This window comes from Mytilus trossulus, chromosome 4, assembly GCF_036588685.1.
Source record: "Mytilus trossulus isolate FHL-02 chromosome 4, PNRI_Mtr1.1.1.hap1, whole genome shotgun sequence".
Lineage (NCBI taxonomy): Eukaryota > Metazoa > Mollusca > Bivalvia > Mytilida > Mytilidae > Mytilus > Mytilus trossulus.
The window spans coordinates 85,848,861-85,865,929 of record NC_086376.1 but is presented as its reverse complement, the minus strand read 5'-3'; the positions used below and the strand labels follow the sequence as shown (position 1 = coordinate 85,865,929).

General features: G+C 32.9%; 1 protein-coding gene across 6 annotated transcripts in view; it reads right to left on the bottom strand.

Moving 5' to 3' along the window:
* Positions 1–16,776, bottom strand: part of LOC134716211 (B-cell linker protein-like) — a 56,263-nt gene extending 39,487 nt beyond the window's left edge. For 3 of the 6 annotated variants that reach the window (XM_063579058.1, XM_063579061.1, XM_063579063.1), the window contains exons 1-5: positions 16,645–16,776; positions 14,194–14,263; positions 9,425–9,568; positions 4,565–4,687; positions 2,477–2,554 (exon numbers count right to left, since the gene is read on the bottom strand). In XM_063579058.1, the coding sequence (XP_063435128.1) occupies positions 2,477–2,554; positions 4,565–4,687; positions 9,425–9,568; positions 14,194–14,253 (405 nt within the window). In that variant the 5' untranslated portion in view covers positions 14,254–14,263; positions 16,645–16,776. The remainder of the gene's footprint in view (positions 1–2,476; positions 2,555–4,564; positions 4,688–9,424; positions 9,569–14,193; positions 14,264–16,644) is intronic. The other 3 variants (XM_063579059.1, XM_063579060.1, XM_063579062.1) reach the window with 3 other exon arrangements.
* Positions 16,777–17,069: the final 293 nt, after the last annotated feature.

Here is a 17,069-nt window from a genome sequence, read left to right as displayed (position 1 = left end):
TGAAAAAGATTTTTCCCCAACAAACCTGAAATTTCATAAAGCATAATTATTTGTCCCATAATACCCCTTCTCTGTTTTTCAATATCATGCCCTTAACTAATATTCTATCATTTTTAAGTCATAAACTCATATGAAAAATTTGACTAACATTATAAGTACGTTGATCTTTCACCTAAAATATTTTACCATGCATATATATATATATATCTTAAATAAGAACAAAAAGAACTAGCATTGGATATCTATTTATTCTTCCTACATTGTACATAATATATCTGCAAGCATACTGTTTGCTATAACACCAACTACACATTTAACACAGCCTAGAAGCTACAACAATACACGCCATTGTTTAAAAAAGGTTCAAATCTATATACCAGCAACCATTTAAAACTGTCTTGCTTGTAATACGTTTTTTCAATTTATTAAACTGCATGTTACAAGAGGGCAAAAAAAAATCTTTTTATAAAAATGGAAGATCTGATATGTCTTGAAACCATTGATAACTTTCACAGAAAGATATATTTTAAACATGAATAACAATATTAACAAATTAAACATATTTATAATTAAACACGTAAGAATGTTGGTTCATGTGAGAACTATGACATATTTGAATTATCTGAAAGAATTAAATGAACACTTTTCATTTCTAATTTTATCATTATTTTCTTTTGTCCTTCTTTTGTTTTATTTATACACATAATAATTCTTAGCAGATGACATTTAGCACAACAATAAATTAATGCACAAAAAACAAATAATTTTAAAAAAAATTGCTGTTAATTTGCATTCTGACACAAGGCAAGGTTATTAAAGGGGCACTAGCTATCAAATTAGTGTTCACCGATTTGACTCAAATTCTCATACTTGATCTACAACTATGTAAAACATTTATCAAAATTATAAAAAAAAGTCTAAAATAAACAATTTAAAGTGCATAGGCTTGAGAATATGTAGCTTTGTTTTGTGTGTATTAGAGTCTAGACGCCATTTGAGTAACTATCAAGTTGACCTCTGAAGACATCCAATGGTCAAAAAATGTTTACGTGAAAAAAACAAAAATATAGATAGAAATAGATAGAAACTCTTGCAATTGGATTTTTTCTAGGTCTGTTTAATTTTATTTCATCCATTAAAATCTATATGTTACTCATTGTTTTTACATGTATAAGAAAGATTTAATGTGGATCGAATCAATCAATCAATTTTGTTTCACTTTCAATGTTGACATTCTTTTCCTTTAAATAAATCAACACATACAATTCATGCATTATCCATCACTATCTAAGGGTTAAATTGAAGTTTGCATGTATAGGGATTCAATGAGGTAGAATTATTTACTGGCAAGTGAATAATTCATCATCAATGTTTCTTAGCTTATTTTGACAAAAGTGAACCTGGCTGCTAAAATTGAAGTATTATTTCACTATTTCACTTCAATTAATGACTGAACAAAAAAAATAATATCTTAAATATCTCTTAGCTAGTGACCCTTTAAACTACTTTAAAAAAAATTGTCACTTATTTTTATTTTTTATGTTATGCTTGTTAAACGAAACAAATATGAAATGACGACTTAATAATGTTGGGAATTTAGGTGGGTGTAGGAAGGAAAGGATAAAACACACACTTTTAACATCTTTTTGTTTTTATTTTTTTGGGAAGATTTGTATTATAAATGCTACTATGTGCTATATTTTATGACAGATAAAAATCATGCAATAATTGAATTGTAGAAATAATGAACTTGTCAGAATGATTTTAGTGAACTTATGATTAATGAACTTCAAGTATGGTTAAAACTTCAGGAAATTTTGAGAAAATTTAGAAAATATATAGAAATTTGTAATTCAAACAATTACTAAGTACACCAAGATATGTGAAGATAAAAGTGATAAACATGAAAACGTCAATGTGTGTTATATATAAAAGACATAGAACAGGCTATTATTTGAACATTGAATTATTTTTAATTATGGAATTTGCATAATTTCTTGTGTTTAAAATTTTTCATAAATTCCATGTTTATTTGGTATAATAATCTTTTGAGCAGTTAATAACACTTTCCTTACAATATATTTTGGTTAGATAGTGTTGTGCACGGCACAGTAGATTCTATTGAAAATATACTATTTTCTTTATAATAGAAAGTGTTGTGCACAGCACAGAACATTTCAGTACAGAATAAACATGGAATTTATTAAAAAGTTCAATAACAAGAAATCAAGCAAATTCCATAATTAAAAATAATTCCAAGTTCAAATAATAGCCTGTTAATTATCTTTCCTTTTTTTATGGTACAAAATTACAGAGCCAAAATGCAAGATGAGAATGATATGCACAAATATTTCACAAGTATATTAATAGATTAAATAGATATAAGTTCATAGTCTTGTCAATTCAATCAAAATGTTATTGAACTGCAAAAGACAGTGCAATAGAAGCAGATGACAGTTGCCATGACAACAGTAACCTTGACGTTTGCTGGTGGAGGTGGTGGCGGCCTTGTTCTGTTATCTTTATAGCCTCTTTTTGGTATATCTGGAATAGGCTGTAAACATAAAAATAAGAAGATGTTATAATTGGCAACTAGATATCATTGAGATGGAAGCCATCTCTGTGGGCCCCGCTGTCAATAACGTGGGGTAATAGTGATAGTACTATTTCATAGTATAATAGTGATATGACTGCATGATGTGAACTAATTGTTAACTACTCTAAGGAGTCTCATGTGTGATTTCAATCTAAGATTTTAAGTTAAAACTGATAAATATTCTCATCTTACTTTCATAGTATAATAGTGATATGACTGCATGATGTGAACTAATTGTTGACTACTCTAAGGTGACTTCTGGATGTATGGATTGATGTTTGAACAATATGTTTAAAGGTGCTGCCCAGACTGACCTTAGACCTAGGATGCATACATTATGACACATTCTCTGGTGTTGGTTTATATATATGTTAAGTTGAAAATGTTTGTCAGGTATAAAGTATGAAATAATAACAGCTGTCCTCTCAAAATATAGTGTGGATCAAATTTGTTAGCAATGGACAGACCAACAGACAGACAGACAGACCTTTGACCTAGGAAGTGGTACATACATCATGACACACCCTCTGGTGTTGGTTAAAATGGATGTCAAGTATAATATTTGAAATCATAATGGTTCTCAAGATATAGAGCGGACACAATCTTCACCACAGGACACAGGATTGTCAACTGAAACCAAAGTTTTTTTGACGTTGACCTTTGACCTAGGAAGTTGTACATACATCATGACACGCCCTCTGGTGGTGGTTAAAATGGTTGTCAAGTATAAACTTTGAAATCATAACGGTTATCTAGATTTGGAGCGGACACAATCCCACAGGACACAGGGTTGTCAACTCTAAACCAAAGTTTTTGACCTTGACCTTTGACCTAGGAAGTTGAACAGACATCATGACACGCCCTCTGGTGGTTGTTAAAATGGATGTCAAGTATAAACTTTGAAATCATAACCGTTATCTAGATTTGGAGCGGACACAATCCCACAGGACATGGGGTTGTCAACTCTAAACCAAAGTTTTTGACTAGGAAGTTGTACATACATCATGACACGCCCTCTTGTGGTTGTTGAAATGGATGTCAAGTATAAACTTTGAAATCATAACGGTTATCTAGATATGGAGCGGACACGATCTTCACCACAGGACAGGGGGTTGTCAACTAAAACCAAATTTTTTGACCTTGACCTTTGACCTAGAAAGTTGTACATACATGACACACCCTCTGGTGTTGGTTGATAATCATGTTAAGTATTAAGTATGAAATCATAATGGTTCTCTAGATATGGAGCGGACACGAAAGTGTTACGGACGGACGGACAGACTGATCACTATAGGGCGACCCCCCTTAGTCGGACAGACGGACGGACGGACAGACTGATCACTATAGGGCGACCCGCCTTAGTCGGCGGGGCCCTAATAAAGACTACTGTCCACTATAGGCCAAATGAAGAAGATGTGTTATAATTGCCAATGAGACTACTCTCCACTATAGCCCAAATGAAGTAGATGATATTGAATGATAGATGACTGCTTAACATCCAGCAGCAAAGTGATATGCATATTCAGGACTATAACATGTTAATGCTCCACAAAACTATACTATATTGCTTTTCCACTTCAATCTCACATTGAAAAGCTAAAAAAAAACTTTAAAATGAAATAAGTAGATGTGCCTTTAAATCTCTATCTACCAAAGTCCAAATGATTTTGATTTAAGAAGTTGTAGGTTGCTCTACAGTTCAGTTCTTTTTTTAATACTTGCTTCAACAACTATGTAATGACAAATAAAGGGTGTATCCAAAACTATGACTATCATAGATTTGGCTCATTTGATTTTCATAAAATTTTGACAAATATTATTTGATAATAGAGGAGCTTGATTTCTCTTTGCTTAAAGTATGTAAGTAAAATATTCAGTTGGTTTTTAAGAGTTAATTCGCTTAGGTGGTCTGTACCATATTTCTAAACAGTATCTACTGAATCCCTGCTTATGTACAGCTTTACTTACTGGTTCTATGCTCTGTCCTGACATATCTTCATAACTTTTTGTGGAACTGTCAGAATCAGAATCAAAACTGTCATCCTCCACATCTGAACCAGAATCAGGAGCAGGTTGTAGAATTGGTTTGTTCTGTGAAGTGGCACTTAACTCATTATTTATAAGTTATTCAACAAAACCACAAATTATCTCATAGTATAAACCTATAAACATGCAGTTTCATACATGCAACAGCTTTATCATAACTGACAAATGACCAAAAAAAATTGCACAATAGACTAAACTCAAATTTTAAAAGATATGATACACGGTTGGTAAGAAAATTAACAAACTTTCATTGTTCACATTCTGGATACTTAAATTAATAAAAAAAAACTTTATAAAACCAATGTATTGTCACATTGACTAAGTGCCCAGAAAATGCTTATCTACAGACCTCATTGTGACATAAGCCTAGGTGCTCAGAAAATGCCTTATCAACTGACCTTTTTGTTCCATGAGCCTACGTTCTCAGAAATTACTTTACAGACAGACTTTTTTTTATACAATGTATAAGCCTTAGCATGCAGCACTCATAATGCTTAGTGATCAAACACTGCTGTACTGACATTATTTAGTTCCACAGGAAATATAAATGGCATTATTTTTTATTATGTCACAGACAAAAAGCATCAAAGGACTCTGAGGTTTATAAGTTACAGTACTCATTCTCTTTAAGTGATTTATAATTCTTCCTCAAGATTGTCCTCATTGTATACTCATTATTCTAGCTTTATATCATATATATGTCAATGCAATATTTACATGTGTGCAATCAGATTCCTATGGCTAACTATGTTCCATGGAATGACCATTATTTGTCAGGTAGTTCTCTTAGATCACCTTATAATGATAAGCTCTGCCAAAACCAGAATGAAATTGTGGATAAACAATTAAACAAAAATAAACAACAACAAAAACTTCAGATAAGGGATGATTGTTGTACATTTTTTGTATTACCATGTTGTGACTTACAATATTTTCTGTTTATTTCTGATGGGAAATAAATCTCCTAATTTATAATGTCTTTTCATACATTACATTATAAAGTAAATAACGAAAAAATCACATGAAGTTGTAACATTGTACCTAATTTTTTTTGGCCCACTGGAGTTTTTCTTGACAATTTGAAAATTAAAAGCCTATGAAATGGAAAAAACTGTAATCCTGAAAAAGTTGTTTCTAATATGCTTTGTTGCGAAGAAAACAAAAGAAAATGTACAAAAAATTGCTAGTTCATAAAACTAGAGACTCTAAAGAGCCTGTGTCGCTCACCTTGGTTTATGTGCATATTAAACAATGGACACAGATAAATTCATAACAAAATTGTGTTTTGATAATGGCGATGTGTTTGTAGATCTTACTTTACTGAACATTCTTCTTGTTACAATTATCTCTATCTATAATGAACTTGGCCCAGTAATTACAGTGGAAAATATTTTCTAAAAGTCTACAGATTGTGGCCAAGTTTTGTTTAATTTGGCCCAGCAGTTTCAGAGGAGAAGATTTTTGTAAAAGATTACTAAGATTTACGAAAAATGGTTAAAAAATGACTAAAAAGGGCAATAACTCCATAAGGGGTCAACTGACCATTTCAGTCGTGATGACTTATTTGTAGATCTTACTTTGCTGAACATTATTGCTATATATTGTTTATCTCTTTCTATAATATTATTCAAGATAATAACCAAAAACAGCAAAATTTCCTTAAAATTACGAATTCAGGGGCAGCAACCCAACAGGTTGTTCAATTCATCTTAAATTTGCAGGGCAGATAGATCTTGACCTGATAAACAATTTATCTCCATGCCAGATTTCCTCTAAATGCTATGATTTTTGAGTTATAAGCCAAAAACAGCATTTTACACCAATGATCTATTTTTAGTCATGGCTGCCATCTTGGTTGGTTGACCAGGTCACCAGACACAATTTTTAAACTAGATACCCCAATGATGAATGTGGCCAAGTTTTGTTTAATTTGACACAGTAGTTTCAGAGGAGAAGATTTTTGTAAAAGATTACTAAGATTTACAAAAAAATGGTTAAAAATTGACTATAAAGGGCAATAACTCCTAAAGGGGTCAACTGACCATTTCGGTCCTGCTGACTTATTTGTAAAACTTATTTTGCTGAACATTATTGCTGTTTACAGTTTATCTTTATCTATAATATTATTCAAGATAATAACCAAAAACAGCAAAAGTTCCTTAAAATTACCAATTCAGGGGCAGCAACCCAACAACAGGTTGTTCGATTCATCTGAAATTTTCAGGGCAGATAGATCTTGACCTGATAAACAATTTCACTGCTGTCAGATATGCTCTAAATGCTTTGGTTTTTGAGATATAAGCCAAAAACTGCATTTTACCCCTATGTTCTATTTTTAGCCATGGCAGCCATCTTGGATGGTTGACCGGGTCACCGGACACAATTTTTAAACTACATACCCCAGTGATGATTGTGGCCAAGTTTTGTTTAATTTGGCCCAGTAGTTTCAGAGGAGAAGATTTTTGTAAAAGTTAACGACGACGCCGGACTTCGGGCCAGGTGAGCTAATAAAAAGTAAGTCCTTCTAGTACATGTGTTATTCTAACAAAAAAAGTATTCAAACTAGGAATATTAACATTTTTTCCTATTTAAAAGTATAGGTTTTATAAATCTACATATAATTTGGGCCAATAAAAATTCCCAGAAATATATGTATGTTAAAATTCTAAGAAATGAATAAGACAAGAAATACTTGATGAATGTGATAAAATTTTAAGATAGTTTCCCAAAAATTAAATATCTTCACAAAAAAATAAAACATGCAACAAAAAAACAATGTATATATAGCCAAAGAAATAAACAAATATGGAAAAATACTGTGGATTCATTTATTTTCGTTGGTATCAATTTTCGTGGATTGATGAAAACTAACATTTTTCGTGGATTATTGAATACCAGGTTTTACTTATATCTGCATACAAACCCTATGAAAATTTATGATTCGTTGAGCATTTGAATTTGTGGTTTACTTGTACCAACGAAACCCGTGAAAATTGATATCCAACAAATAATGATGAATCCACAGTAGACTGTATAACATGCATATCTTTCATTTAACTAATTTAATTGTTACCATATGTACCTCCTTTACGACTTCAGAGAGCATGAAATTGATTTAAAGCATATAAATACAATGTTCTAAAAGTTAGTAACTACAAATTATTGTTTAAAAATGTCATAAACAGATAGCCAAAAAATATGTTTCCCTACTGCAGCCTAATCACAAACTCAAGCAGTTACTGATGCCAACTAGGACTAATAAATGATTGTATAGATTCAATGTATTCGTCCCAGACACCACCAATGCAAAAGCTAGAAACCACATTTCTAAGTTTCTATTATTAGACTATTGTTGCAGTCTTGACAAAAGATGTGTAATTTATTCCAGACACATTTGTATTCATACAATGTGTAATTTATTCCCGACACATTTGTATTCATACAATGTGTAGTTCTATCAGTCACTTTGATTTTTTAATTGACATGATTGTCCATTTTCATCCTGCCTAAGATCATGGTTCCCTCTGGGTACTCCCATTTCCTCCAAAAAATCTGTGACACCCGACTTATTTGAACTTCAGAGGAGGTGGGTTACTCATAAGTTCAGCATGTTGTTCATTCGTTAAAAAGAAAATAATGTCCAGATTGAAAGGTAAATCAAGGGAGACACAAGGAATTACCATTTCTTTGACTCCTCTGGCCAATAATGATAACATATATTTCGATATTCAATATGAAATTAAACGGATTTGAAAGATCATAATACATTGTTATACAATTGGCAGTATTTGAGGGTCATACTGATAAATTATTAGATGGCTCTAGTCTTAAAAGCACATGAAATGCTGATACATTGTAACAGGTCCATGCATTCATAAATTGAATCTTTTGGACTTTTTATTAATTTCATTACACGTTTAAACACGATATAAATAAAATATGAGTACCTGGTTACATAATTTATACAGCTGACACCCTTAATTAGAGATATTAGAATACAAATATGTGTTTTAAGACTCCCATTCGAGCCAGAAGCATCTGAAATGATACCAATTTATAAGTTCAATTAAGAAAGAAATACTGTTTGGAAATTAATATGAATTCATTATCATTCATTGAATACTATTTTTCATGGATTTCATGGGTATAAGTGTTTTAACAAATTACAAATTTCTAATTAGCAGACTTTTGCAAAACCACAAAATCTGTTTTTAATTGGCCATGTTGTTTCAGAGAAGAAGACTTTATAAAAATTAATGGTTGAGAATGTGGAAAAAACGACGACGGACATCAAATGCTAAGAATAGCTCACTTGATCCCTTGGATCGGTTGAGGATGAGGAAAAACAACGACGGACACCAAATGCTTAGAATATCTCACTTGATCCCTTGGATCAGATGAGATTCAACTGTTAATCAAATGAAAGAAAGAGTAACAAGAATGTGTCTCTAGCACTATAATGTTTTATGTTCAGTGAACCCTGAAATTGGGGTCAAACTCTAATTTAGCATTAAAATAAAAAATATCATATCAAAAAGAACATGTGTACTAAAATTCATTAACTTCATCAAAAACTACCTTGACCAAAAACTTTAACCTGGAGCAGGACAGAAAAGCAAATGAACTAACAGACAAATGGACGCACAGACCAGAAAACATAATGCCAATAAATGGAGCATAAAAATATTAAAACAGATTGTCCATCAGAACTCCACCAAGTAGCATTTATCATTTAACAAAGTTTCAATATGTTACATGTGTATTGGTTTCTTCCTTCATTACCTTTTGAGCCTGTGGTTTTGGTACAGAAGGTCTGCTAGAGGTTGGTACCGCTGGTGGACCAGATGGAACTGATGGTGTTGGTCTCCCTGGTAACGGTCTGCTAGGTACTGGAGGTGGTGGGAACTCATCATCAGCTGGTAATGGCTGCAAATACAAAAATATAAACAGAACATCAATGCTGTAAGTATAATCATCTAACAGCACTGATTGTAGAGTGGCTCTCATTGGGGTCTAAGCGTGACATGGGATTACTGATTTTTTGGTAAGGGTGACACGTGAAAGTCAAATTATTGTGCTGGGAAAATGGGAAATGAAGTCTAGTGGGACACGTGAAATTAAAAAACTAGAGGCTCTCAAGAGCCTGTGTCGCTCACCTTGGGTCTATGTACATATCAAACAATGGACACAGATAAATTCATGACAAAATTATGTTTTGGTGATGGTGATGTGTTTGTAGATCTTACTTTATTGAACATTCTTGTTGCTACAATTATCTGTATCTAAAAAATGTATGATGAACTTGGCCCAGTAATTACAGTGGAAAATATTTTCAAAAAATTTGCAAAAATTTACAAAAATTTATGACTATTGGTCTATGTGAATATTTAACAACAAAGGGCGCAGATGGTAACATGACAAAATTGTGTTTTTGGTGATGGTGATGTGTTTGTATTGAACATCATTGCTGCCTACAATTATCTCTATCTATAATGAACTTGGCCCAGTAGTTCCAGTGGAAAATGTTAGTAAAGATTTACAGTTTATGAAAATGGTTAAAATGGACTATAAAGGGCAATAACTCCTAAAGGGGTCAACTGACCATTTCGATCATGTTGACTTATTTGTAAATCTTACTTTGCTGAACATTATTGCTGTTTACATTTCATCTCTATCTATAATAATATTCAAGATAATAACCCAAAACAGCAAAATTTTCTTAAAATTACCAATTCAGGGGCAGCAACCCAACAACGGGTTTTCCAATTCATCTGATAGATCTTAACCTGATAAACAATTTAACCTCTTGTCAGATTTGCTCTAAATGCTTTAGTTTTTGAGTTATAAGCCAAAAACTGCATTTTACCCCTATGTTCTATTTTTAGCTATGGCCGCTATCTTGGTTGGTTGGCCGGGTCACCAGACACATTTTTTAAACTAGAGACCCCAATGATAATTTTGGCCAAGTTTGGTTAAATATGACCCAGTAGTTTCAGAGGAGAAGATTTTTGTAAAAGTTAACGACGCCAGATGCCTGACGCCAAGTGGTGAGAAAAGCTCACTTAGCCTTTTAGGCCAGGTGAGCTAAAAATGAGAATTGCTTACATACATGTAGTGTAAGCACTCACTATTAAACCAGGATACAGGAATCTGACAAAACAGTAAGCAGAATCTGGGATCAGAACCCCCCACTGAGATCCCCTGTAGAGGTCAAATCAATTTAACATCATGTTTTTATAACCCAACACTTATCACAGGCATGTTTGTATTTTATTTTAAAGGAAGTCAGGTAGTGGCAACCCTACATAAACATCTCTCCTTAAAAAGCAATCTGTATTGAAATATTTCATTTTCAAAGGGTTATAATACATTTTCAAAAACTTTGAAACTGAAATAAGATACAAATAGAAATAAAATACTTCACTGAGTGCACCTGATACACTTACAGAGGTTAAACCCTAAACAGTTGGGGCAAATTTGGACACAATATTCAAGCTTGATACTATCTGAATTTGGATTGTGATCAATTTTTGACATAATTTAGGTTTCTGACACAAAAAAATTTCATTATCTTAGAAATCAATTGTGCAATACATTGTACTGTGCAATTAATTCAAACTTTGAAGAAAAACAAAATGAACTCCTCCAATCATTTTGAATCCCCCCTTGAAGCAATTAACCCCACACTCAATCCCAGTCTTTCCTTTTTAGTATCAAACATTGTTGTACAATTTCAGAGAGATCCATACTTTTAAACACAAGTTATTTTCTGGAAACTAGAATAATGCTGGTTTTTGGTCCCCTAATTCGTACGAGAATGGGGCAATAGCCAGTCTCAATTCTTGTCTTCCTTTTGTGATATGGAACTTTGTGGTATAACATCAGAGAGATCCATACACTTACACACAAGTTATTGTCCAGAAACTATAAAAATGCTTGTTTTGGCCCCTTGTTGGCCCTTAATTCCTATATTGTTGGCACTATAACCCCCAAAATGAATCCAAACCTTCTACTTGTGGTATTTACCATTGTGGTCCATTTTCAGAGCAATTGAAATACATACACACAAGTTCTTATCCTGAAGGTAGAAAAATGCTTGTTTTGGGGCCCCTTTTGGGCTCCTAATTCCTAAATGGTTGGGACCATCATCCCAAAAATCAATCCAAATCTTCCTTTAGTGGTACATTGTATTGAACCTTCCAATTAAATCTCAAAGAGATGCATTCATAAATTTATTGTCTGGAAACCAAACGGAGCAAACGACTACATCATACCATTATACATTCTCAAAAAAAAAATTGTGGGTCCTATTATAAGATGTGGGATGAGTGCCAATGAAATCTCTCTCCATCCAAGTCACAATGTGTAAAAAGTAAACAATTATACATGTAGGTCAAAGTACAGCTGAGCCTTGTCTCACACTTAATGGCAAGTTATACTTACACATGAAGTGTGTATGTATAAATCTCTTCCTTGTTTTCAAGATTTTAATAATCTTAATATATCTATATCTACCTACTGCTGATGTTCTTATTAAATAATACAAAAAATAAGTGGCTACTTACAAAAAAGCTCCATATAACCTGTTTTTAAGTTTTAGCAGAAAATATGTGGATGGAAGTTTTTTAATTGTAAGTAAAGTGCCCTGATCTTCTTGAATAATTTGAACTTTACTCCTTTACTCTATAGGTAAGGCCTAAATTAAAATATTGTTTGTTTGCCCTTTTCCGACCCTATGTTTTGAAACAGGGTAGGTAGGTAGGAAATTTTTTTTATTTTTTTTTCCCAAAAAAAATAACTTGACTCGGTATAGTTTTTGTCATTGGTAGGCTGGTAGGTATAAAAATTTTATTTTATAGATACAAAATCTGCATTTAATGTTATTTTTGTCTGCTTTGCTTTTTTGGCAAAAGCAAAAATTGCTAATAAGTTTCTGGGACTATTAATATAATATTCCTAGGAAGTTTTGAAAAAAAAAATATCATGTAGAATGTCAAGTTAATTCATATGCACAGCCACTACTATTTTGTTTTCAAATATCAAAATATAGAGCTGTGCCACATATTTTCAACACTTATATGCCTGGAACTTTGAAGAGTTTTAACTTGTATTAATATTCTGTACTACGTACCTTATACGCTTACATCTACCTAAAGGTTTTCTGTGAGAGATAACTTTGTCACGATGATGACTGCTGTACTCATATTTTGACTATTTTATTTATTGTGTCTGTTTAGTTAAAGCATCATTGTAAATATAACAGAATTTGATGAGACTGTCATCAAAGTGAGGGGGTTAGCGCCACAAAACCATGTTTAATCCACCATTTTCTACATTTGAAAAAACCTGTACCAAGTCAGGAATATGACAGTTCTTGTCCATTAGTTTTTGATGTGTTTTGTTATTTGATTTTGCCATGTGGTTATGGACTTCCCCAATTGATTTTCCTCTAAGTTCAGTATTTTTGTGATTTTTCTTTTTTGTCCTGGTAAAATATGTCCAGGCAGACATACATTACTAGTAGAAAAAGTCCCTAGAGTGTTTAAATTTTCGTGTGTGCCTATGTTTCCAATGACTTGAAACTCAATTGTCACTTATTTAAAATCGCGTTTATAAATGATCTTTATGGAAAACTTGGGGGATTTTACTGCCATATATTCTCCACGTTACAGGCTTTTGTCACCTTTGGTTCATGTAAGATATAAATAATATAGCAATGCTGGTCGAAGTCATCGTTAACATAATCATCCTGATCTACGGATCACAAAAGGCCATCCCTTCATAAAATACAACGTACACAAAATAGTTTGTACACACGTTGATAATTTTGTAAATGAACGCTGCTCTTCAAGTATAAAAATTAACAGAGTAACGTACGTCACATCTTCACTAGCGAAGGGTTACGATCCACTCCCGCTCTCTTCACTAAAGGGGGAGTGGATCGTAAAACTTGGCTAGTGAAGATGTTCGTCATATCATGATACGTGATAAGCTCACGTGATACCAAACAGACTAGACCTTATACGGTAAAGATAAAACCGAGGATTCCGGTAAAAAAGTTTTGAGCGGGAAAAACAAATATAAGATTTTTGGTAGGAACGACAAAATAGAATAAAATAAAATCTTGCTGGTAAATATAAATAAAAGATTTTCTGGCGGAAAGAATTTATAGGGCAAATGTAGGGTCGGTCGGTAAAGGGCAAACAAACAATATTTTAATTTAAGCCTAAGAGATCTTCTGGAAATGAAACAGGAAAATAAATGTATTGAAATTTAGTCAATATTTATCTGGTTCAAAGGCGTTTCTTGTTTTTTATATATATAGATAAGACAGCTGGTTTTCCCGTTTGAATGGTTCTACACTAGAAATTTTTAGAGCTCTTTATAGCTGGCTGTTCGGTGTGACTCTAGGCTCTATGATGAAGTCTGTATCTTGACCTATAATGGTTTACTTTTATAAATTGTGACATGGATGGAGAGTTGTTTCATTGGCGCATACCACATCTTCATATATCTATATGATTTTTCACTTCTCAATAGTACTGACTTACAGGTGGTGCTCTCCTTGATGGAGCTATGCCATCTGGTAGGGGTAACTGACGTCTCGCCATCAAAATCTACCTGTAAAGTAGAAGTAGAAAGCATTTTTATTTTATTCAATTTTAGATTGCTCACCCAAATTTTCAATATAATGGAACAATAAACAACTAACAAGTGGGAGGTTTAGCTACAAACTATAATCCCAGGTTAAACCCATCACTTTCTTCAGAAAATATGTGTACTAAGTCATGAATATGGCAGTTGGTTTTTTTCTTTTATTGATCTTTGCCTTGGAGCATTGTATTTTTCATACACTTTTTTAACAATAAATAAATAAAAAAAATGTCCACCAACTGTTCTATTCATCTATTAGCCTTTCAATTTTGATAAGATTTCTCTGCAGTCAAAGAGCAGGGTGGGATAAGAACTGTATTTAGCCTAAATTTGCTTTTAATCTAGGATTTCAATTGATGTCTGTTTTAAAGTGTATGTGCAGTAAAACTAAACTAGAATCTCTCAAGAGCCTGTGAATCTCACCTGACTCTACTTGGGATTTGAAATCATATAAAAAAAGATAAAAATTATAAAAGATACCCTTAAAAAATGATTGAGGCCAAAAATGGTTTAATATTGAATTCCTTTCTGTGATCTCTAAAAGAAGACATTTGTAGGCATTTCTCATAGGGTTGTGTGTTAAACTAAGTGCCCTGCTGGTGGCCATCTTGGATGATCGATTGGCTACAAAGTAACAACACTTGGTTAGCACCTCATCAGGGAACATTCATGCCATTTTTGGTTTCATTCCATTCAGGGGTTCTCTTTAAGAAGACGTTTGTATGCATTTCCCGTAGGGTCCTATGTTAAACTAAGTCCTTTCTTGATGGCCATCTTGCATGATGTATCAGCTACAAAGTAAGAACACTTGGTAAGCATCTCAAAAGAGTTAAAGGAAAATGGACATATGACTAGTGGAAACTTTGTCACTCAACAAATCTGTGCATAAAAATATGAAGCATCAAGCTCTTTTACTCTCTGAAATATAGTATTAAACAAATAGGTTAAGCTGTCTCTGCTCTTCGTCTTTTAACACAAGCCAGACAATATGCAGGGGCGGATCCAGGATTTCAGATTAGGGGGGGGGGGGGGGGGGGGGGGGGCCGCAACTTTGATATTTTTTTTGAAATATTCTTCTAAAGGGGTGGAATGTAGGTATTTCGAACTTTTTTGAGGTACAGTCAGCAAGAAATTAAAGTTTCAAGTAGAAGCCACCTAAATCCAACCTGACAACAATCTACAAGACACCAGCACTTCTAAAATAATCTATATGTCAGTAATAAATATCTCAGTCAACTATAATCTTTGAAAGACATTGGTGCTGGTAGTTGTTTTAAACAGAAAAAAACAGAAACAGCACAAAAATAAGAAGCCCTTGTTTGCAGATCGTCAATGCGTTTCACTTAAGAATTACTTTATCACTCCATAACACCATCCTCGACAAACTTGGTTAGGACGATGGAAATGCAAAGAGTTGACAGATAGACGGGCGGATCTCTGGAAGCAAAGTGAGACAAGACAGATCAGCTCACATGACCAATACTAGATACTAGTATTAGATTTTGCAAACGAAAATTTCGACTTTTCGCCGTGATTTTCAATTTTCCTTTCATAATATCTGTTTTTACTTTTTGGATTTTCGGAGGTTGTGCCAGACATATATACTGACTCTATACTGTGTTCACCACAAACCACTAAAATCAGAATGAGATGCATTTACGAAGTTATTTATATTTTGTGGTGATCCCAGCCATGCATGTAATACGGTATATATAATTTGGCACTTCGATTATCAAAGAAATTGATCATAAAAACGGCAAATACAATATAACATTTTTTTGTACTTTAAATGCTAAAATATTTTTTTTTCAGACACCTTCCTTTGAAGTATACAATATTTATAGTTGATTAGTAAACATGTTGATTCTTTTACTAAGTTACTTAGTATAGAAAGTCACTGGTTACTTAAACTGACTGTTTTATATACTTTGAATGTTAAGAAGTAGTGCCTAAGAAGTAATGGTCTCTTCTGATACTTAAACAAGTTGAAAACGACCCATGCTTTGCAAATTTTAAGGGGGGGGGGGGGGGGGGGCGCACATCCGCCACGCCCCCGCCCAAATATGCCCCTGCAATATGTACTTGCACAAAGCATGCAAAATCAGTCTGTAAGCATGAAATCTCATAATAAAAAATGTCAACTTGAAATATTTAGAAAAAGATTATGAGTAGTCCAATACCACCATCATAAATGATGATAAAAGTTCTTCTTCTTCCAAATACTGCCCCATTCAACTTTCTGAATATACTGGGAAAATGTTTTGTTTTCTAGTATATGGTTATTTCGACAAGAACATTATACGTCTCTGGTTCAAATTGAGGAAATTGTAACCATTCTAGTCGTTTACCTGTAATGTCAGTTTTGTTAATTGGTACCGTAAATAAGATGCATACACAAGATTTCCTTCCCTACAGTGTGTACAACTATCTTTATTGTCTTCAATCAAATCACTTCCTTGTTTCAAACTTCCGGGTTAAGCAGAACTAATCAATCAACAAAGACGGAAAAGTCCCCAATATCCGTACATTTTTCAAGAAAATGTGGAACGTTGATTGTTAATAATAATATTAATAATAATTATAAATTCTTTATTTAAAGAGGGTAACTCAATTAGAAATAGTCTAATTTTCATTGAGGCCCTCAAACAAAATACATGCATACAGTTAACATTGATACATTAAATTACAATATATATTACTATATATAGTATATACAACAATTCAATCATTGAAATATACAAAGGCCAATAAATAAAAATATTTGATATAGTTT